Genomic DNA, 23,106 nt, shown 5'->3' with positions numbered 1-23,106 from the left:
TATAGTTTTATTTTTGGCATATGACCCCCTGTAATTTTTTTTCCATAATAGTTTTTTTAAGATATCATTTCTCACAATTAGCATTCAATAGATAATTTCACGAACTAAAGGGGGTTAAGTTATTAATTTTGTGTAATAAAATTATAAAATTACCCTTAAATATGAGTAAATAAATTGACTCTTTACGAAAGTAAAAGTCATTTATAAGGTGTTAATTGAAAAAAAAATTCATTAGATGCTAATTATAAAAAATTATTAAATGTTAAGTAAAAATGGTTAAAATCATAAGAAGTATAGATAGAGTTAACCCTTAAAAGAAAATGATTAAAATAAGGGGGAAAGAAAAAGTTCAATAATCAATGTGTCTAAATTGAAATTTAAAAATTATGGTAATTGCACTTATAACCCTTCAAAATCTTTGTTAATTTTGAAACAATTCTAAAAAAAATTTTGTTCATACAATTAGGTTTGGGATTCATTGACATTGCGGTGCATTTGTGTTTGATAATTATAGGTTTTTTCTGAATTATTATGTTTCAAGAGCATCTAATATAGTTTAGTTTTTCTTTCTTTTTAATTGTTTTCTTGATGAAATGAATAAATTACAATGTAAATTTTTCTTTTATTTTCAAAATTATATGTGAAATATTAATTTTGAAACCATAAATGTAATTTTCAATATCAATCATGCATTTATTAAATGAATAATGGAATATGTAAGAGCAAAATTCAATTTTAAATGTACACTTTTTTTAAATTTGAAAATATTTCTAAATGTAATAATGTCTTTGAATGCAACAATTTTCCAACAAGAAAGAAAGCATATGAATTACATTTTTCAGCTAAAAACTAAATCAACATTCTTAAATATAAATGAGAAAACACATATATCATATAAATATACATATAGATGGAACACTGATTAATAATTTTCTCAAATTTATATTATAAAAAAATAATTTGCAGTTGTTTCATCTTTTTTTTCTTTGTTCATATTTCCTTATGTTCTAAAATGAAATATTAATTTAAACATTTAATTAAATACTCTCACTTATTCCATAGCATAAAATAATTATGGCATAATAATTTAATAAGTTCATAAGCTTTTCAAAAAAATCAAGTAAGTCTTTATTTTTTTATTACATTCAATCAAATTCATGTATTTTTATTTTATACTAAATAAGCCTCTATAATTAACAATTGAATAATTTCTATTAGTGAAAAATATCATTTGTCATTTTACACTCATGTGATATTGACATGAAATATGAAAAATGTCATATAATTATGTTAGTATGTAACATCATCATTAATTATCATATGTCAATATGTTACATTAGCATTATTAGAGCCAACCCTTGGGTAAGGCCACCAAAGCAAGGGCTTCAGGTCTAAAATTTGAAGAGATCTCATATTTTTGTAATAATAATAACGTAATTGATTATATTAAAATATATATATATAATTAAAACAATTAAAAAAATATTTACCTATTCTCTAATAATAAATATTTATTTTCTTTCATTTCTTATTAAAAATATGTAAAAAACTAAAAGTGAAAAAAAAAACATATTCTCTCACTTCTCTTATTATATACTTAATAAATATTAATTTTTGATCACTTTTCAATTCTTAAAATGCTATTAATCCTCAATTATTTTTCTTATTTTCAATCTATTAATGGTAATACATATTTAATAATCTCTAACCTCTATTTTTTCTTACATTTTTTTATTTATAATCAACTAACGATAAAATATATTTAATGGTCTCCAACAGCTATTTTTTCTCACTTATTTATTTTATTTTCAATCAACTAACGGCATAATGTATCTAATAATTTTCAACAATTATTTTATTTCTTATATAAAATTAATTATTTTTTTAATTTATAATATCAGCTTTTAAATTATTCTTCCCTCATTTGTTTTTTTTTTAATTTTAATTTTTCTTTCAAAAATACGCAGTAAGTGTGTTATGTTATTATTTTTATAAAATCGTAAACTTTATTTATCATTTACAATAAGTATTCAAAAATTAAGTATTATTGTTTTAATATTTGTAGACTTTTTCACTTTAATTTAGAGTTTATTTTATATTATTATGTATTTTTTATTTTATATGATAGTTAATTTATTTGAATTAAAAATTTGATTATTGATTTTAAATTAGTTATTTAAAAAATATAAAATAATTATAATAATTAAATATTTTTGATACTTCATAATAAATATTTGAATATATCAAATCAAAAATATGAATTTTGTTATTCAAAGCTTGAAAAATTGTTTTTCTTAATTTCAATAAAAAAAAAACTTCATTTGAATGTTTTGATTTAAGCCTTTGTATTTATTGAGTCGTCTCAAAGCATCACGTGGCATAAATTATTATTAGCATTTGGACTAACAATAATTAGTTGATCATTAATTATAAATATTTATTTAGTTCAAAATTAAAGTATAAAAATTTAATTGAACATAATCAAAGAATAAGAATTTATTTGATTTTTTAATATTTTTTGAAGAATTTTTAGAAATTATGTCATTTATTGTCAAAATTAAAAAGTGTCAAACATTTATATTATAAAAAGAAATTTCAAAAATTTAATATAAAATGCATCAAATAAAAAATTTTATCATAATTATCGTAAAAAAAGATAGAAACGAAGAGAGTGTTATTTAACATCTTGAGCTTGATAACACTTTGATTTGCGACTTGATTACAATTGTATATTTTTCTTTTTTATTATATAATAAAAATATCTATATCCTTTATTAATTTTCTTTAAATTGAAAAAAATAAAAAAAAAACAGTGGTAGGAAAATAAATTAGCGGGGGGATTTTGTAATTCCGGCATTCTTTGATTTGGGGCTCGTGGTACGGCAGAAGTTTAACAGGTGTTTAGTTAAACTAGTTGACGGTGAACTTTCACAGGGAGATGTCTGAAATAAACCAGAAAAAAAGCAAAAAAAAAAAAAAAAACTTAAAAAAGGACCAACGTAGAAGCGAAAACGGGAAGTCAAGTAACAGCGCGATCCAACTCGGAGTCTCCTTTGGCCTTCTTATACGTTAACATATGCTTCTTGAGTTTCTTTTTCTTTGCGCATATCTTTCTCCGCCTGTTACTATATATCGAAAGCCCTAGCCTCAGGTACTTCACTTCTCTGCCTTCTTTAATAGTGGGTTTCTTGTTTCCCAATTTCTTGTGGGGCGGGGGTTTGTTTTGGTTTTACATTGTTTTTTTAAGTTATTTCTGGGGTTTAAGAATATGGGTTTTCTTTGATAAGTCACATGATTGCTTCTTTGTTTTTTTTTTTCCATTTTCTTTTTAAGTTGCTTCTGGGGTTTAAGAATATGGGTTTTCTTTGATAATTCACATGATTGCTTCTTTGTTTCATTGTTTTACTATTTTTTATGTTTTGGGTTTTGCTTTCTTATCTTGTTTATTTACTTATTATACAATGCCAATCTTCTTTATCTTCCTGATTGGCTCAATTCGTTTTTGTTTTTGTTTTGAATTATTGTTTAATTCCAGTAAGGGGTTCGAATATTTTGTTTGTTTGTACATGATAATGGCGGTGATTGATTTTTTTTTTTTTTTAACTAGCTTACTAGGTACTTTTTTATAAATTTTGTTTGACTGTTTTTAGGTTGAATTTGGGCATGCTTTGCGGCTATTGACTTTGATTGCAAAGTGAGTGGTATGGATCATCCAAGATCAGGCTCGGGGAATGGTGAGGATAATGTTGGGATTCCAGATGATTTGCGTTGCAAAAGGTCGGACGGGAAGCAGTGGAGGTGTACTGCCATGTCTATGCCAGACAAAACAGTTTGCGAAAAACATTATATCCAGGCGAAAAGGAGGGCTGCCAATTCTGCATTGAGAGCTAGCCTTAAGAAAAAGAGGAAGTTGGGTGGTGAAACTGAGGTGTATGCAGACAAGAGTGATGACTTTGATGTGCCACTTATAAGTAGGAAAGTCGAAGACTATTCTCCTCCGGTTTCTGGGAAGAAATATAAGGAGAAGGTTTCGAAGAATCAAATTCAGTATTCGCCCGAGACACCTCCTATGAGGAATTTTCCAGCACGTAATTCTGTAAAGATGGAAGATGATTATCAAAGAGATGGCTCACCTTTTGAAGAGAATTGGAGGTCATACAAGATACGATCTTTTTCTGCTGCGGATTCATCCAGGAACAGATCACAGAGAAGCTATGATGATGTTGCTATGCCAGTGGTGAGTTAAGTTGCAAAGTACATGGTGCATCTGGTAGCATTACTATTGTCTTTATTCTTGTTATGGCAGGTTTTTTTTTCCTGTGTGCATGAGATCTTGAAAAGGCTGGGGAGTGGAATTCATTCTAGAGTGTAATGTTGCTCTTAAAGGATATGGCATATATATGTGCAACTTTAGTAATGGGGATACTTCACAAGTGGCATCTTGCCCATATAGTAAATTGTGGTGGGCCTCTTTCAATAGCATCACTAGTATCAATAAGAAAAAAGGTGGAAAGAACACTATACCAACTTATTAGGTTTCACAGCAAATGAATGGGTAAAATATAGTTAATTGATAATCAGATTGTTATGATTCTTTACTCCAAGATATTGCAGGGTTCAGTTCATGATTTATGATGATTATTCCTCTGCAACTTTTTTCTATTCGTTTCTGTCCCACTATTTTATGTTGCTGATGCAGATATCCATGTGTGGGTTTTCAGGGTGACTCTGAAGAGTCCTCTGAGGAAGTGTTTGTGGGGAAAACTTGCCATCAATGCCGGCAGAATGATAGAGAGAGAGTTTCTTGGTGCCTTAAATGCGATAAGAGAGGATATTGTGATAGCTGTATCTCTACATGGTGAGTTGAACTTTTAGTTAAACGTGCTCACATTTAGTTTGTGAGCAAGTATTTATGCTTCACTTACAGGTACTCAAACATCCCTTTGGACGAAATTGAGAAGGCTTGTCCTGCATGTCGTGGTTCCTGTAATTGTAAGGCATGCTTACGAGGTGATAACATGATAAAGGTATTTTCTTCTCTAATTAAAGGGTTTGCATATCTAAATAATATATACTACTTTGTACAGTGTAATTTTCTACTTAGTTGAAGAATAATTTACTTTCACTGAGTGCAGGTAAGGATACGGGAAATACCTGTCCTGGACAAGTTACAGTATCACTACAGTCTTTTGTCTTCGGTGCTTCCTGTTGTTAAGAAGATCCACCAGGAACAGTGTTCTGAAGTGGAATTGGAAAAAAAACTTCATGGTAAGATGCGTGTTAATTAAATGGTGTTTGAACTCAAGTTTCTGCAGAGAATATATGTGATTATGTAACCATTGTTATTTATATATGTTTTTCAGGAACTGCAATAGATCTTGTTAGGGCAAAGGTGAATGCAGACGAGCAGATGTGCTGGTACCTAACATTTACTAGTTATTTTAAATTAGTTTCACTTAATTTGGTTAGTTTAATTGGTTGATTTTTCTGTCCTTTTGACGAGGTTTACTAATTAGATGTGCGAAAGTACGGTTAGCACATAATCATGCCTGTTGTTCCAATGGCTTATGGTTTATAACTTTGTCTTTTTGCAGTAATTTCTGTAGGATACCTATTATTGATTATCATCGGCATTGTCCAAATTGCTCGTATGATCTGTGCCTCTGTTGCTGTCAAGATCTTCGGAGAGCATCTTCAGGTGGTGTTGAAGATGTAGGAAATGAGACTGGTGAGAGAACTCTAGACAAAGAAACTGCTATGGGACAAGTATCTGAATTGAAACTGAATTTCTTGGATAAGTTCTCTGGCTGGAAAGCCAACAGTGATGGCAGTATTCCATGTCCTCCAATGGAGTATGGTGGCTGTGGTCATCACTCATTGAACTTAAACCGTATTTTTAAGATGAATTGGGTTGCAAAACTGGTAAAGAACGTTGAGGAAATGGTTAGTGGCTGTAAGGTTTATGATGTTGAAAGTTCAGAAAAGACTGAATCAAATGATCCCAGACTCTGTCAATTCTCTGACAGAGAGGGTAGTGATGATAATCTTTTATACTTTCCATCGTCTCAAGATCTTAAAGCAGAAGGGATTGCAGATTTTAGAAAGCGTTGGGGCAATGGTGAACCTGTGATTGTCAAGGAGGTATGTGATGTCTCATCCATGTCAAGTTGGGATCCAGTGTCTATATGGAGAGGAATTCAGGAGAATGTGGATGAGAAAATAAAAGATGAAAGCAGAATGGTCAAGGCCATAGATTGCTTAGACTGGTCTGAGGTGGGTTCTCAATGCTACTGATTATATGTGTGCGATCTTGATTTCTCAGTAATTTAATTGATATTATGTGTTACACGCTTTTATATCTGTGGGTCTGATTTGACATGATGTCAGGTTGATATTGAACTCGGTCAATTTATCAAAGGATACATGGAGGGAAGATATCACGAAAATGGTTGGCTGGAAATGTTGAAGTTGAAAGATTGGCCTTCTCCCGGTGCTTCTGAAGAGTTTTTAATGTACCAGAGACCTGAGTTTATCAGTAAACTTCCTTTACTTGAGTACATTCATTCCAGGTTGGGTCTTCTAAATGTTGCTGCAAAATTGCCCCATTATTCCTTGCAAAATGATGTAGGACCTAAGATTTATATATCGTATGGGACCTATGAAGAACTTGGTAGAGGGGATTCAGTAACCAATCTCCATTTCAAAATGCGTGACATGGTAAGTTGCTTTTTCCCCTATCTTGACTAATTTTAGTGCATAAATTAAAAAAAAAATGAAATTCTTTTTTCATTAACCATTGTGGTCAATATTACTTTCAGATGCTTACTTTCTTAATAGAAGGATACTTTGGGACTGCAGCTTCCTATGTGTATATTGTTCTTTTATGTCTTAATGTGTATCAAAGGATTAAATCTATGGGTCCTATACTGGAAATTAATGCTTGAATAGCATTTAGGTTTTCATTTTTGCATTATCTTTTGCTATTTCTACTCTATTACTTTGGTATACATGCAAGATTAAAACATGTATGTTTGTAATACCATCTTAGATCTTTAATATGAAAGAGACAATGGATTCAATTATTAATGATTCATGAGCAAAGTCTGAATTACCTTTAACTCTTTTTCTTAAGCATTAAAATTAAATCTGTATATTCTGCGGTAAAGTGTATGAACTGAAAGTTGAGGCGTTTGTCAGGTTTACTTGTTGGTACATACATGTGATGTGAATGCTAAGGGTCAGAAGACAAAAATGGAGGACATGCAAAATTCCAATGGTGAATCTGAGGTAAATGAGTCTTTGGGTGATCCTGAAACAAGGTCAGATGAGAAAGGGTTACCTGATTTATCACTTGATGGAACTGATATGAATGATGAATACGAGAGCACATCTGCTGTACATGAGGATGAGAAAATGGATGATCAAGGAGCTGAAACTACTATGGTTGGGGAGAAATCTGTGGATTTTGAACAGTTAAATGGCAATAGAAGGGATGTTCTGGGAAAGACTCATGCAGGAGCTTGTTGGGATGTCTTCCACCGACAGGATGTTCCAAAGTTAATTGAGTATTTGCGTATGCACTGGATGGATTCTGGGAAGCCTGAAAGTGCAATAAGTGATACTGTAAGTTTATGATCTTAGTTGTAGAAGCTCCACTTTTAAGACGTTTGCTTGTGCAGAAGTGCATGTTGGTGATTCTTTATTTTGATTTTCAGGTGATATGTCCTCTGTATGATGAAGTGGTTTACCTGAATGAGCATCATAAGAGAAAGTTGAGGGAAGAATTTGGTAAGGATAATTGATGTCAATTTCAGAGAGTGTATGTCTTGGAGTTCGTTCAACTGTCCTTTTTTGTGGCACATGGATGAAGTGTTGCATATTTGCAGACTAGTATTCAATTTGTCCAGGAACCATTCTGATTGTGTTATTCCTAATCGAGTGAAAATTTTGCTGTGATTTTGAAAATTTCTGTAAGCCAGCCAAGTCTTCCAGAAAAAGAAGGAAACCCTCATGGTTGCTGACAGGAAGATGGATAAGATAACAACCTACTACTGTAAAATGTTTAGAAACCAATTTTCTAGGCGATGAAATTGGAGTTGAGGTCACAATTTTTTTTGGAAAACCTTATTGTAATTTCAAGCCAGTGACAATTTCAATATTCTCTTTGTATCAGTAGTTTTGAATCATTAATGTAATAGATAATAATATTTATTTTTGAGTGTTAAAAGTTGTTTTTTTTTTAACAGGAGTGGTGCCATGGTCGTTTGAACAGCATTTGGGGCAAGCTGTCTTTGTCCCTGCTGGGTGCCCTTTCCAAGTGAGGAATCTCCAGGTGGGTCTTCTAATCAGTAACCTTCCATGTTTGGATGAGTTCTGTAATTTTATTGTAAATATGGCAGATAAGGTGACATTTGATGTCGTTGAGTACGTCCAATATACTAGTCTTTTACCTTGTTGGATAAAATGATGTTCATTACTGTGGAAACTAATCCTTGAGTCTATTCTTCTGAGGGAGAGACGATTCTGGCCTGGTATTGCTTACAAGAATGGTTTCATGATTTATAAACTTGGGACCAATCTTTGCAGTAACTAATTTGAAGTTATTGAACAAATTAAGTTCTTCCTCGAATGGTCCATCATTATGGAATCTGGCCAAACAGAAAATATGCTGTCAGATTTTATTTGTTAAATGCATCTTTACCTTCTTGAATTAGTAGGCAGAATTGGAAAAACTTGATAAAACTCAACTCTGGTGTATAGAAGTATATTATTTTGCTTATGGTTATACTTCAATTGACTGATTTCCTTGTATTGAATTTTTCAGTCCACTGTTCAGTTAGGACTTGACTTCTTATTTCCCGAAAGTGTGGGGGAGGCTGTGAGATTGGCCGAAGAAATCCGCTGTCTTCCAAATGACCATGACGGAAAACTTCAAATTTTGGAGGTCAGGCTTATACCCCAAGAAGTATTCAGTGCTTTCTTTTCCCTGTGCTTGCCATGTTCCTTGGGTTTACTAACTTCACCCATTGTGTTGAAGCAGGTGGGAAAGATCTCATTATATGCAGCTAGTTCGGCTATTAAAGAGGTCCAAAAATTGGTGCTCGATCCAAAGTAAGTCAATTTAGCCTTAATTTTGTCTTGGTCTTAATGTTAGCATTTCACGTTGATCTTATTGGAGTCTGATAAAAAAGAATGAGCCCTCCCACTTGACCTTTGTCCTTTTAGATATAAGTGCATATTCCGTTAGGGGATTTGGTCTTGCGAAGGTATTGGGGCCAAGGGAAAAGACAAGGGCATTGCTGAGCTTAATTACTCCCTAAAAATGTTTCTCCAACCCACTACCCTTTTGATTTTCCTTTTTGTTGCTTTGCCTTCGGCTGAGTCCACTGTTTCTATTCTTCTCCCATTGCAGACTGGGCACTGAGCTTGGATTCGAGGATCCTAATTTAACTGCAGCGGTGTCTGAGAATCTGGAGAAGGTTGCCAAGCGAAGACAGATAACTTGTGCCTGAATTCTCTGTATAGTGATTATAATTTTAGATATAGAAAGTATAGTTTCTCCAGTGGCCCATTGTGGGTGCCTGATGGAATTTCGATGTACAAATGTATTTATATGTAAACCTATAATTCTTACAGTACTTGAAGGATTTAAGACATCTGATTCTTGACAATGTATGAGTTTATATTTATGCAACCAATTCCCTCTGAAAGACCGGCAATTCCCCCACAAAAACGTTGATATCCCAGAACCTGTTGACAACCGTTGTTTTTGCTTGTGCTGTCGACAGGTCCTGGAAAGAAGCTGAAGTAAAACTCCATATCAAGTGGTAAGACTAAATGAATTAGCAATTCTATAGAAGACTGACTTGAACTCTGGCCATGCGGATTCTGCTACTTGTGCATTCAGAGTGAAGAGCCTACCCCCACGAGCACAACAAACGGCAACATTATGCCGCTGGAACGAGGGGCTTTCGACTCTGAATTCCAACTCGTAGTACTTGACATTCTTGGAAGGATCCTCTCTCACAGATGATTCTATCAGAGTTCCTTTAACATCAGGGCGTTGTCCTGTGATCGTTCGAACCACAGCTTCGCCCACCTCTTTTGGCCCTCCGAAAGTTTCAATTCTATGAATGCAAAAAGGCAAAGCATTAGGCCATTAGCTTCATCTTCCGGGATGTCATCGGGTAAGGTAGTGGGTACCCTAAGATTACTACCCGGGTCTTAATCGAATCTGTAATGGATAATAGTATTACTACTCGAACTCTACCTGAACACGATTATAAGATACCTTTACGAAACATTAATTGACATCTCTATATGGAGGTTTGTTAAAGGTGTTAGTAGTATACTCACGAGAAGTCTAGGGGGACTGGTGAGACAATGACACTGACATTGAGCTCACCACTCGAACCAGGCGGACCGTAGGCAACAATTGGTTCGTTCACATTCTTGCGGGGACGATTGCTGGATTTCAGACTGCTCGTGGGAAGTGGATCAAGTGATCTCTCCAATCTCTCAGCTGCTCTATATAGCAACCTTTGATCTCCAACCCAACTTGCCGGGTATATGAACTCTGCAAGCAGTCCAAAAATCTTATATCAATTTTCATTTTACTTTAATTATCTGTGTCTGACACTGTTTGAGTATTTCAATGTTTATACGACTATGATATTATGATACATATATTGGTCATCTTTTCTCGAAATTTATAGAAAATAAAGTTATCAAGGAAGTCGAGTAATAGAACTTACTAACCAAATCCTTCATTATTTTCAATGCGACGACTATATCCTTCAATTGGATAAAGCACATCCAGCTTCAAATTTCGACCACCCTCTGGTGCCAACCCCAGAAGAAAACTAGTTAAGCCACCAAAATTTGCACCGACAGCCACTAGAGAAGCTGAACCAACACCAACAAGTAGGCGCCGCCTGAATGTTGTCGCAAGCGGTGCGAATTCCTCCGCCCGGGACTTTCCTTGCCTCGTTGTCACCTCCTGGAAACTCTCCTTGTGGCCGTTGTTGGATGATTGCGTCATGTAAATTCTGTTCAGAGACACATATTTGCATGCATGAAGGTACTGCTGCAATGCCATATCTGCACTTTGCTTTGGTGGTATTAGAACTATAGCTTGTTACGAATATAAGTTCCAAGGCACTGACGGTCCAATTTAGATGCTCTGGGTTTTCGTAAATGTTTGCGTAAGTTTTGCATTTTTCATTGGTTTCTTAATGACCAATCACGCATAAAAATTTGGGTTTTGGCCAGCTTTTCTTGATAATGCTTATCCAGTTCTGGTGGCTCTCATTGTCTGTGGTTTCATTAGGTACTCAGAGCCACAAATCTAGAGAAGGCCATTGTTTTCCCTTTTGGGGGCCTTTTCATGATCTATTAACTTAGGCTTGATGGGTATTGCACGGGCCGAATCTGTGCAAGCATGTTACTCTCACCATGGCACGAGGATGACGAGTCGATGGTTCGTCCATCGAGGGAGAAAAAGAGAGAAGAAAAAGAGTATTGTGTTGCACTTGCTCCTTGCTTGACCGTGCACGTAAAAAAAAAAAGGAAAAAAGGAAAAGAAAAAGCTTAAAGCAAATGATTACAAAGGCAAAACGTAAAAGGTTTTCTTTCTTTTCTTTTCAACCAATGTCTTAGGGAAAAATTTAATGCAAATCATGCATGACAATGATGTAATTACTCTTTGAGATAATTAGTAGTGTACATATCTTAAAGGAATTTCACATTGGTTAGGTAAAAGAGAGGTTTTAGGTTTATAAACATTAACGTTATATATCTCAATAGGTTAATTTTTTTAAAAAATAATAATAATTTTGTAATAAAGTGATATATATTAGAATCAATTCGAATTTGATTTCGATATCACGTCAAGCAATTTAATGAGTGGAGTAGATAAAGTGACTTAACTTGTAACAAAGGTATCGTGAATTCATATAAGAAAAAATGTTGCGAAATATCAAAACAGTCTTACAAAGATGAGTTTTGATATTATAAATATCGATGCTGCATATTTTAATAGCTTAATTTTTAAGATAATAATCACTTAATTTTTTAAAGAAAAGCTAACGTGTACTAATTTTTTTTAAAGAAAAGCTAACGTGTACTAATTTTTTTTAAAGAAAAGCTAACGTGTACCAATTATTGGAAGATTAATTAACTTGCTTGAAATTTAGCCAAAATGCTGAATGCCTTGCTCTTTAGCAAGACCACTTTCTTAAATATTAATCCATGGCTAAAAATAAAGAGCTGGAAAAGGAAAAAGCGATAGAAGAAGTTTTAGCAAGGAGTTCTATTATTGAGCTAGCTAGCTACTTCTAGTTTTAAACTTTCCACATTGGTTTCTCCACAGCTGCATGTTGCTGAAAATGGCTCAAGCCTTGCAGTCTTGCCTGGGCAAAGCCTCCAAACTCCAAATGATCTTGCTGTGGTTGATGATGATGATGATGCTGTTTTTCAAGCAGATTCCTGGGTCTTGATCCCCCGATCCCCAAGAAATCAACAGTCATCATATCCCCACTAAAGCCTGACAGACCAGAAGGGTTTGCTCCACCACTTCTTGGGGTACTCAACCCTGAATTTGAACTTGCACCGCGCTGATCGTTCTCTATACTCTTCAACAACGCATTGTTTTGATCAAAAACCCCTGAAAACATCGCCATATTGTTCACAGCTGAACTTTGATGGTCAACCCCTCCATTAGCATTGAAAAACTGATCTGACCGTATTTCTTCTTGGCTCTTCTGCATGAACTGGTTGGTGAATCCAGCATCAGCTCCTAGCATTTGTGGTTGATTACTCTGAGGAGTTTGCATTGAAACAAATGATGGTGGCGCCATGCTTGTGGTGAAACTTTTCCCCATCAAGGGAGAGTTCAGGCTACCAGTAGTAACAGTTGCACCCATTTGAGCTGCTTTCTGTAACAAGGCAGTGGCAGACATGGAGGCTGAGCCAGAAAACAGGTGCCCGTTTCCTTCGAATAATGTCGACGAATTATTCGCATTGAGTTGCAGGCAAGAGGAGGAAGGATTGGAAACATTACTTTTCGCTCCACCAAACAGGTTTCCAGGATTGCTGGAGAACATGCTTCCTGCCATGCTTAAGGGCTGTAAAGGGCTTTTCGTGTCATGGCTGAACGGATCAGAAATATTCATGGCAGATGTGTTGGGGCTGTTGTTGATGGGAATTGCAGGAATAAGCTCAGGGACTTGGGCTTGTAAGTTCGATCCCACGTTGGGTACAAGTCCTTGGTTTGCCTTGTTGTTTTCTTCACTTAGGGCATCACAGAAAGCTCTGTGGGTAATAAAACTGTCTCTTCTGCAAAAAAAAAAAAATAATAATGATAAACAATCTGATTAGTTAATCACTTAATAATCTTCAGAGAAAGAACAATTATTGGGAAAAGGGTCCATTATTCAATTGCTTGGACCACAAGAAGGGGGACTAAGACTTTATAGTAAAATAACAATTTCATGCAGAATCTGTGGTCAAACAAAGACTTTAAGCAAAGCTAGCAATTGGGTATTAGGGAAATTAACTAAACTTGCTACCATCGACCCAAAAATAATATATTCTGAAGCAATCCGAATGATCCAATCATCCTTTTTCTATCAAAGATAACACCATTGATTTCAAGTCTTAGTTCATGCATGCACTGCCAACTAGTCTTACATGGCGTTCTAGACATTAAATCAAAACTTTTTTTTAAATCTTTATAGTGACAAGTTGCTGTTATAGAGTCATGTTCAAAGGAGGATAAATATATATGTATAAACCTGGAGAAAATGGTGCCACAGTCACATTTATATTCCTTGGTGCCACAGGTCTTTGAATGAGCTTTCCAATCTGATTGCACAGCATATTTCTTGGAGCACTTGTCGCATTTCCATTTCTTCTCTCCATGTTTTCGACAGAAATGCTTCTTGATCCCTGTCAGGTCGCCTAGAGCTCGAGCCGGGTTATGGTGCACGCATGAAGGTTCAGGGCAGACATAGACCCGCTTCCGGATTTCAGTGCTTGTCCTTTGCCTAAGCTTCCATGGCAGGTTATGGCCTCGCCGGTGAAGTTGAAGGTTTTGGTCCCTCTGGAACCCTTTCTTGCAGATTTCACATACAAAACGGTTTGTGGCCAAAAGGGTCTTTGGTGATAGAGCAATGACTTCTGCATTGGGATCTGCACACATAAAAGCCCATGCAAAGACATGTCATCATTCACTTTTTGCCATAGCATTTTTCTGTTATTCTAAAGCTTTAGTGCTCTTAACTTTCAAAAGTTTCAGAAAACCAATTTACTTGGAAATAATCGTTGGGAATTAAAGAACATTATATTGTTCATTTTCCACAGTTAATATCTTCAATTTCCTTGGAAGAACCAAATTTTGGGTCCTTTTTCTTACTTGACTACAATTCAACAGACTGCCATCTTAAATAAAATAACATAAACAGTTAGGAGACTGGAGTGATTAGATCAACATGAAATGTGAAAAAGGGAGAGAGAAAGAAAGAAAGAAAAGAGGAAAAAAGAAAGAAAGAGGGAGAGAGAGAGAGAGAGAGGGGAAAGTACAGATATTCCATTAGCAGGGATATGTGATTCCTTTACTTGAAACAGTTAAAAAACAAAACAAAGAAAAAAAAAAAAAGGAGTGAGGGCAAGGCCAACAGTTTGCTCTGCAATGATTGTGATACCCAACCAATAATTGAAACCCCTTTTAACAACTTAAAACTTCAATAATTCACCATTTTTCTGACCCAGATTGGCTCCAAAACCTTTCTTCCTACTCAAAACAATACAGGAAATCTTCTTCATAACAGCCCTAAAGAATTAAATCAGCTGCCTGCAGAAGGTTTCCCTATTTGTTTTGATCCAAAACAATATATATGTATATATATGCAGGCATATGCAAGAACATGTCCAAAACTTTCTAAATCCGGCCTGTAATGCCAAGATAACTTAGTTGAGTAGGTAAAAATTCATTTGCTTACATTTTGAGAACTCTGTTGACTGATACCAAGTAGTCTATAAGCCATAAGATGAATCAGAGAAAAAAAACATTGAATTACTGATGTAACGAACTCAAACTCAAAGCAGTAAACAAAAAAATCTTTCTTCACTTCTCTACTTCAATGACCCTGTTAATTTTAACACAACAAAATCTTTAAAACCAAGTTTGTTTAATCAAACAAATGATGCCCAGAAAAGCAAAAAAGTAAGTAGTTGATGAAGCAGCCAGTTCATTTTACCAGGAGTTCCTGGAAGGTTTCTCTTCTTCTTAGCTTGTGGAGGCTGCTCCTGTGGAGTAGTGGTGGAGCCATTGCTGTTAGTTGAAGGAGGCAAAGAGTTTAAACCATGGAAGTGATTCACTTGCTCTTGTTGTTGCTGCTGCTGCTGTTGTTGTTGTTGATGAACTTCTTCTCCAGCAGTGTTGCCTGAAGATAAGCTCCCGCCATCACCTGCTGTAATATTTGACATTGAAGATAAAGGAAACAGATAAAAAAACACCCAACTTTTTGTCTTTCTTTCTCTTCCTTCCAAATGACTCTCTTGTTTCTTTCTCTCTTTTATTCCTAGTTCTTGCCGCTCATCTCACCAAAAGCAGAAAAGATTTATTTGTTTATTTTTATAAATAAAAAACAAAAACCCCCCAAACAAGAAAAACTTGGGATTTTCTTGTAGCTAGAGGAAGACAAAAACCAGGAATTTCTCCTTCATTTCTGGTGCTTGAGGTTTTCTTTTTTTTTTTTTGCTAGCACAAGGAAGAACATAAGAAGCCAACCAAGTCCTCTTTGGCTGTTATCTATACATAAATATTACTCACTAGCTTATAGTATATTCAACGCTGTTGGCTAATGTTATACTCAATTTGCCCCTAGGTTTCGTTGGTATTAACAATTTGCCCTTATCCTCATTTCAGTTAATTTTAGGAACTTATAGCCTTAGTTTACCATGTCAAATACATTCATTTCTTTAATATTATTAGAAAAAAGATTTAATACTCTCTCCGTCCATTTTTCTTTATTTATTTTTCTTTTATATTCTAAAATAAACCCGTTTTTCTTTTCTAGACACCTAATACTCTTGCTTTTTATACATTATAATTTTAAAAATTTTAATCTCTGTGAAAGTAAAAAAAAAAAAACAAATTGAATTAATGTATGGCTTCATTGTAAGGATTTTATTTTTGTTGTTTGTTGCTAGGATTCTAATTCTTAAGCTCAATTTAATTTTTCTTGAACAAGTTAGTAATATTCCAAGGAAATCAGGGGCACTTTAGGTATTTCAATGTATAAAAGAGCCCACACAAGCTAGTTATTTTCAAACATTGCTGGCGGAAGTGAGCTTCAAGTTGAAGACTTGTCGTTTTCCGCTGATAATTTTATTAAAAGCAATTACATTCCCGAAATACCCCTATAAATGACCCGGAACTACGAAACTCGCCACCAGAGTTGGCAGCCGCCGTGATGGGCAGACGGAAGTGACGAAAATAGCCTCGCCGGTCACGGGTGTGGCCACTGATCGAATCCTTCTCGAAAAGGACCCGACAATAATACATAAAAATTCTCCATGTTCACGTGCACCCTAGAGGTGGTACTTCCCCCAAGGTGTATGCCAGATTTTTTCCCCCCCAAGGGTATTCTACATATTTTGTGAAAAAGTAGGGATAAATTAGTCATTTTAGGCCTATGTCGAATGATGTGGGATGGTGATGTGTCATAAGTAGCCATGGAAAATTTTTGAATAAAATAAATTTTATTATAAAAAATTAAAGATAATAAAAAAAAGATAGAAATGAGAGGGACTTAACAATATTATGATTTAATTAAATTATAGGTAAGAGAAATTGTCTGCTAAGGTTCTTAATAGTCGTTTTCTAGCTGCTCAACTCTACTTGGTCAATGTGGTTCGGTTTTTCATCGAGTGTGAATATAATTATTAATATTTAAATTAATTGTTATTTATAATTTTATTTTAAGTAATACAAAATTTAAAAAATTATTGACCCAACAACATTTAGATTCGGATCGTTACATTATTAAGTCATTTTATTTGAATCCGACAAAAAATTTATTTCTGAAAAAATTGATGCTAACAAAATTTTTTTTTTTTAAAATTAAAAAATTAGATTAATTGATAATTTGTCGATAAAAATATAATAATTTTGAAAGGAATTTTTTCGATGGAATTATTTTCTTTTGGGGGAGTGCATTAAAGTGAAAGTAGCACACAGAGAGAATCTCTTCAGGTGTTAGATCGATAAGCATAATAATTCCAACTGATGGTGTACCATGAGAGAAAATATTTGAAGTCCGAAGCTCAGTCACTTTCCTTAAGCTCACCTCTTTCCATGCAAAAGTTGCAATGTTTGCTCTCAATTATTTTATATATATATGTATATATTTTCACAGTTTTAACAACGCTTTCTGTTTCTGTTTTCCCTCTGGCTTTCTAGTTGTACGTAACTGATATTTGCATGGTGATGGGACTTGTCTGCATGGCAAAACATCTTTGCATCTTCAGAAATATAAAACCATAAATGTTATGAATATATATATATACATGATAAATACATATGCAGGGATTATTTAGCAAGAATTGGTGTTGGAATATATCCTTTCCACCACATGCTCATGAGCTAAAAGACTGACAAAGACCCTTCAATTACATGGTACAAGGCACAAAATCGAGCAACAGGTATTGTCAGTGAGATATATCCATGTATCATTACTTTTCTTTAATCTTTACTTTGCCTGCTTCCCTTTTTAGGTGTTTGGTTGGGTCGATTTTGATATTATTTTGTTATAAAATTATTATTTTATTTTTAAAAAATTAATCTGATAAAGTGTGCAACGTTCACGTTTATAAACATATTTTTTAAACTTAATAATTGTTAAGTTTGGTATTAATTGTATTGACATAAGTTCTTGATGCGAGACACAAATTTGTATTAATTTTACTCAGTTTTTACAGTGAAGTTTAGTTTAGGTAGAAAGGGGGAGAGAGAGAGGGCCCAGAAAATGAAGCCATATACATCATGAACCATAAATCAATTGAGTAAGTGGTGGGTTGGAGGAATACTTGAGTTTTATATGCAACAAAACAAATTTTTTACACATGCAAAACAGACAAAAACTAACTGCAAAGTGCTAAAACTATATTATATAATTATAATTAATTATCTGTATTTAATGCCAGATTGACTGTTATTTATGCCAATATTTTGTCCAATTCTTTACGATTTTAATTAATTGTTGTACCACGTGTGATCTCCAAGCTGAAGAATCAGTACCTTCTGAGAAAAGTTTTACACAAAAAAAGACTATTTTCATTGTCAATTATTTGTTGTTATTCGATACCCCCCCTAAATTTGGATAAAGCTCATGTGTGGGACAGGAATCCCAATTAACTTTTGGCTTTTCCTGCTTCCTTTTTTTTCACTAAAGAACCCTTTTTATTTTTTTAAGTAATACATTGTAAGATAGAAAACAAAAATCCATTAATTCGGATTGTTCCAGCTTTGGTTAAACTATCGATAATGATGTTTGTCTCTCTAAACATATGTATGAATGGTAAGTAAATAGTTTTACATTTGATATTCTCGTTGTGATTCGAGAGATGTTTCATACATCACGAAATTTTACAGTATTAATTAGTTTAATCGTCTTGATAATTCTTTAGGATTGTTTTGATAGTTTTAAGAGAAATTAAGAGTTTTTTTTTTTTAATTGGAGATCTAAAAACTAGATAGAGTTTTATTGTTCTCTATATTAATTTGGACAGACAAAAGAAAGGCATTTAGGTAACGTGTTGTTATCATTTTCCATAGCGTGAGATACATGAATGCTCCCTTTCACAAAAATGGTATACAAAAGGTAATTTTCATTTTATAATTCATATTATCCTTTTGAGCAAAACTGTATCTAGATTAAGAATTAGGTATATACTATCAAGTTGCATATAAGTTTAGAACATAATATTATCATATGATTTAGACATTTGTTTTTTTTGAAAGGCAATGAGATTTTAATTTCGATATCATGAAAGGAGAGTTACAATTCCGAAATCAAGATTAAGTTAACATTAAAGACAGACCTCTTGTATCGAAACATAAAAATCTCTTGTATGTAAAACCCGAACATGGAACATTATCACATGATCTAAACATTGGGTTTATTTTTGCTTTGTTAAAGAGACTAATCTCAAATATACATAATTATATATATAATTTTCTTTCTAAACAACACTTAATTAGCTTGTAAAATTAACAAATATAGCTTAGGCTGTGAGTTAATTTGAATGGTGGAGATCCCCTTTTTGTCACAATCAATTGGGCAATCTAATGAACTCACAAAAATAAAAAAAGAAATTTATAGGTAATATATAAATTGATGATCATTTTCAAGGTCATATTCAAAAGTCACCACCCCCATGCAAGCACAATGAATTTTTAAAGGTGCATATAGCAAATTAATTATGTAATTAATTAACTTAATTAATCACCCACATCAATTTATTAATCACTTAAAAATAGTAATTTGATTGTGATGTGTTCTACCTACCTAGTGTCTATAAAGATTAAAGTGTTGACAAATCCACCATTAATCCTGTTTTCCCTTTTTGTATGTCATCTTTTTATCGGCACTTTTTATTTAGTAGGCCTTACAATTAATTTGATTAACATTAAATTAAAGCTTCTTTAATGTGTTCTAGGCCTTCAAGCTATGTACAAGCTTTCTGATGCAATTAAAAAAAATTAAAAAATTAAAAAACAATTAGCTTAAATATGGTAATTAATTATGATTAATTCAACATTAGCTTTGATGATGATCAGCTTCCTTTTCCTGCCTGTAATCCCTTGGGCTAAAGCTTTATATCGGCATAGCATCCACCAACCTAATGGCCCCCGTAGTGAAAACAACTGCATGCCCACCCCACTGCCTTTCAATTTTTAGATCATTTATTAGAAAATATTTTACTATCACTTTCGTCCATCCATTTCTGAAAACATTTTGATCATTTTCTTCTCTTATATATATATATTGAAAGACGTAATTTAATTTATTGATAATCATTCTTTGAGACAAAAATAATAAAGCAGAGCAACAAATTACATAACAAAGAATTCTTTCTATTCTATCGCTGTCAATATATATATATTAATTGCACATTAGCGTACGGCATATAATTCATTAATTTGTTGCTTCATTTGCTTGTTATAATACTTTAATGATGAAGATAACATAAATAATAATTGTCGATTAATTATATATATAATAATTTTTTTAAATCTCGAATATGTATTCTCTCATGTTTATATATATATAATATGTTTCAAAGTTGAAAACTTATGATGATAGCACAACCTCGATAAATATCTAATTTTATCTAAAAATTACTCAAATAAAGAGAGGAGGATTCTAGCTTAACACTTTTATTACTATGTGTATGTGTGTGCACGTGCGTGCGTGTGTGTGTATATATATATATATATCATGTCATCTTTGACGTTTGAGGTTTTTTTTTTTTTTGGGAGGGGGGGTTAATGAAGAGGATCAAATCAAAATTTTGTGATGATTTTGGTCAAAAAATTGGAGATTAACAAAGAAAAAATGGTGAAAAATTCCATAGCTACTTATATCATTGACAAAAATGTTTTCTTAAAGAAATAAGATGTTACATTAGTCTTATTTTAATGGGGTTAAATTTAATTTAAGAAAATTAAACATTAAAATTCTATTATTATTATTATTATTATTATTTCTTTAACCAAAAAGAAAATCTTTAAAAAATTTAATTTAATGGGGTCCAAAATAATAATTCATAAACTAGATTTTGTACTGTGACCTTTTTAATGAGATTTTACTTAAGTAAAACAAGATTTTAACCATAATTAGCTAGTGAAAAGCTAGCTAAAGATCTAGGGCTATGTCGTTTAGTGGAAAAAGAAAATTATGAGAAAAGCATCATTTATATTAGTTGGCAAATTATTTGCAAAAAGGCATAAAGTGATTAAATATGTGCAATGTATCAAATATTGTATGGACCAGCAATGATGAAGACCACCATTTTTTTTTCTTTTTCCTAAATTTAAGTACCTTTTTTTTTTTTCCATCATTTTCACTATTTGATAAGTGTAGATTAATTAGAAGTGATCAACAGAAAGAATGGAGATATGGAAAAAGTTTTTGATGTGGAATAAAGTTATTTTCTTGACTTTGCCTATATCAATAAAAAGCAATGAAATTTATGGATTTTACGAGATAACACCCATGACGATCATCTTGTCTAGATAAGATAATACATTACCTTTTTATCTTGATAAATTAAAGATAATGATTATTTGAATATTTTAAAATTATCGAACAAGGTTTTACAAAAAAGTTTGAGAAATCACTACTCATAGGCTAAGGTTTTGGTTATGGTTTGTTTTGAAGTAATTTCTTGTTACCTGTTTTCTGTTTTTGGAAGAAAAATTGACTCGTAATAAATCCCGACCCTAAAATCACATAATAAAATTATTTTACTTTGTAAATCTAATAATAAGAAATAACATCCTTATCACCAATTACCTCTAAGAACTCTACAATCTGATAAGGTGATCATGTTATGATGTGGACTTCTTTCCCACAATGTTATGATAATTTCTTAATAATAATTTTTTTTTAAATTTCTCCTCAATAGTACAATGACTAATGGAGGAAAAAGCAAAGTTTATTTTAAAAAAAATGTCTTTCCTTTTTTGAGGCATTGACAAAAAGAGACTCTCTTTGATGGACAAGGATGAGTAAGAAATCTAAAGAGATAGATCTCCATGAACTCATTAAGTTGGCAATGAGCTTTCACCTTGAGCTTTTATTTCCAAAAGTCCCTTTATTTTTAATTTTAAAATAAAAATTAAAAAAAATAAAATAAAATTAATGTTACTTTTGGGCTTAATACATATTGCAAGCTAGTTGTGAAAAAGCTACTTTCAAGACAGAACTCAAAGATTCTCTTGTCTCTCAATCAGATGCTTTTTGGTTCAGAGTCCTCTTATTGAAATCACTTCACCTTTTACCCCTTCTGTCCCAAGAAACAAGGAAAAGTCCTAAACCCTAAGCATTTACACATTGGTGTATAATTCATTTGGTTCAGAAATGAATGATTATCTTGGATTCTTCATGCAGTATATATTATTTGGAAAACCCAAAAAAATATATATATAAAAAAAGGGGAGGGAAGATCCAAAACCAAATGATCATGCAATGAACTTCTTCCTTTTTATAGAGTTTGATTTGGTATAAGATAATAATGATCTTTAAGTAATAGTCAACTTATAAATTTGATGGCTTCAAGTTGAAAATCATGAGCTCGTCAAATTATATACTTAGTCAAAAATTTAGGTTTAATAGTTTGAAAGTTCGGAATTCGGACGATAAGATCGCATAATTTTTTTTTCTTGTGATATTATGAGTTTAGTTTGAAATTACGTATAGATATGCATTTACAAAATTTACTTTATAAATAGTAAATAAACGAGAGATTTATCGATCTTTTCCTAAATGCAATTTTATTATTTTTTTTAACTTTTCATGGAGCTAGAACTTATAGTGGTAAAATCTTTTTTCCAACATTGTAGAGAACATACACCTCATAAAGAAGTTACTTTGATGGTGGGAACAATAAAGTTGTCAATCATTTGATTAACAATCAAAAAGTGAATAAATAAATAAATTTGGGATTATATATATATATATATATTTATAATTAGAACTCCTTTTTCTCGTTTGAAATTTCCTTGAATATTCATGCTTATCAATGGTCGAAAAAAAGTAAGGGGATGCATGGGTACACATACTGCTGACAATAAAGATTTAAAGTTGCTAAAGGAAATCTAAAGATCTCCAAAATGTCTTACCAAATTCAAAAATCAAAATTTCAAATTTGATTTGACATAAGAATAATAGTAACAATTTTGGGTTTTTTTTTAACTTTTTTAAATATTGAATTCGTATTATCAATTTTTTAAAGTTTTTGTTTAAATTCGAGAAAGCGTGTGATAAATTGTTTCGGGTTTTTTTTTATGCTTATTTTTTTAATTTGATTGTTTTTTTA

At 32.6% G+C, this 23,106-nt stretch overlaps 3 protein-coding genes across 3 annotated transcripts; 1 reads left to right on the top strand and 2 right to left on the bottom strand.

Annotated features, from left to right (window-relative positions):
- The first annotated feature begins 2,859 nt into the window (after positions 1-2,859).
- On the top strand, positions 2,860-9,656 carry LOC18600456 (JmjC domain protein JMJ24). Its single transcript, XM_018121162.2, has 14 exons — positions 2,860-3,151; positions 3,651-4,237; positions 4,722-4,858; positions 4,928-5,027; positions 5,136-5,268; positions 5,364-5,418; positions 5,595-6,273; positions 6,388-6,717; positions 7,198-7,623; positions 7,716-7,788; positions 8,247-8,332; positions 8,825-8,944; positions 9,041-9,111; positions 9,413-9,656. Exons 2-14 carry the CDS (start codon positions 3,704-3,706, stop codon positions 9,510-9,512), a joined length of 2,844 nt encoding a protein of 947 aa, XP_017976651.2. The 5' UTR covers positions 2,860-3,151; positions 3,651-3,703; the 3' UTR covers positions 9,513-9,656.
- Positions 9,657-9,661: 5 nt separating this feature from the next.
- LOC18600455 (Photosystem II reaction center PsbP family protein) lies at positions 9,662-11,250 on the bottom strand. The gene is made up of 3 exons (XM_018121166.2): positions 10,759-11,250; positions 10,357-10,576; positions 9,662-10,127 (listed from the first exon to the last, which is right to left on the bottom strand). The coding sequence occupies exons 1-3, from the start codon at positions 11,096-11,098 to the stop codon at positions 9,821-9,823; spliced, it is 867 nt and encodes a 288-aa protein (XP_017976655.1). The 5' UTR covers positions 11,099-11,250; the 3' UTR covers positions 9,662-9,820.
- Positions 11,251-12,200: 950 nt separating this feature from the next.
- Positions 12,201-15,804, bottom strand: LOC18600454 (uncharacterized). The gene is made up of 3 exons (XM_018121163.2): positions 15,258-15,804; positions 13,794-14,190; positions 12,201-13,335 (listed from the first exon to the last, which is right to left on the bottom strand). The coding sequence occupies exons 1-3, from the start codon at positions 15,484-15,486 to the stop codon at positions 12,342-12,344; spliced, it is 1,620 nt and encodes a 539-aa protein (XP_017976652.2). The 5' UTR covers positions 15,487-15,804; the 3' UTR covers positions 12,201-12,341.
- Between the last annotated feature and the right edge of the window lie 7,302 nt (positions 15,805-23,106).

Source organism: Theobroma cacao, chromosome 5 (assembly GCF_053813885.1).
Source record: "Theobroma cacao isolate CCN51 chromosome 5, ASM5381388v1, whole genome shotgun sequence".
NCBI lineage: Eukaryota > Viridiplantae > Streptophyta > Magnoliopsida > Malvales > Malvaceae > Theobroma > Theobroma cacao.
The sequence above is the reverse complement of the archived record's forward strand: the minus strand, read 5'-3'. Positions and strand labels throughout refer to the sequence as shown.

What these genes read in the sequence shown, in the direction of transcription:
- LOC18600455 (XM_018121166.2), bottom strand. Translation starts at nt 11,098, where the DNA reads ATGGCATTGCAGCAGTACCTTCATGCATGCAAATATGTGTCTCTGAAC. An exon ending in TGAAAATAATGAAGGATTTG is followed by an intron (nt 10,577 to 10,758) that starts GTTAGTAAGTTC and finishes GACTGCTTGCAG; the next exon opens with AGTTCATATACCCGGCAAGT. An exon ending in CCAGTCCCCCTAGACTTCTC is followed by an intron (nt 10,128 to 10,356) that starts GTGAGTATACTA and finishes TTGCATTCATAG; the next exon opens with AATTGAAACTTTCGGAGGGC.
- LOC18600454 (XM_018121163.2), bottom strand. Translation starts at nt 15,486, where the DNA reads ATGTCAAATATTACAGCAGGTGATGGCGGGAGCTTATCTTCAGGCAAC. An exon ending in AAACCTTCCAGGAACTCCTG is followed by an intron (nt 14,191 to 15,257) that starts GTAAAATGAACT and finishes TTATGTGTGCAG; the next exon opens with ATCCCAATGCAGAAGTCATT. An exon ending in TGTGGCACCATTTTCTCCAG is followed by an intron (nt 13,336 to 13,793) that starts GTTTATACATAT and finishes TTTTTTTTGCAG; the next exon opens with AAGAGACAGTTTTATTACCC.
- LOC18600456 (XM_018121162.2), top strand. Translation starts at nt 3,704, where the DNA reads ATGGATCATCCAAGATCAGGCTCGGGGAATGGTGAGGATAATGTTGGG. An exon ending in ATGATGTTGCTATGCCAGTG is followed by an intron (nt 4,238 to 4,721) that starts GTGAGTTAAGTT and finishes GTGGGTTTTCAG; the next exon opens with GGTGACTCTGAAGAGTCCTC. An exon ending in AAAGTTGAGGGAAGAATTTG is followed by an intron (nt 7,789 to 8,246) that starts GTAAGGATAATT and finishes TTTTTTTAACAG; the next exon opens with GAGTGGTGCCATGGTCGTTT.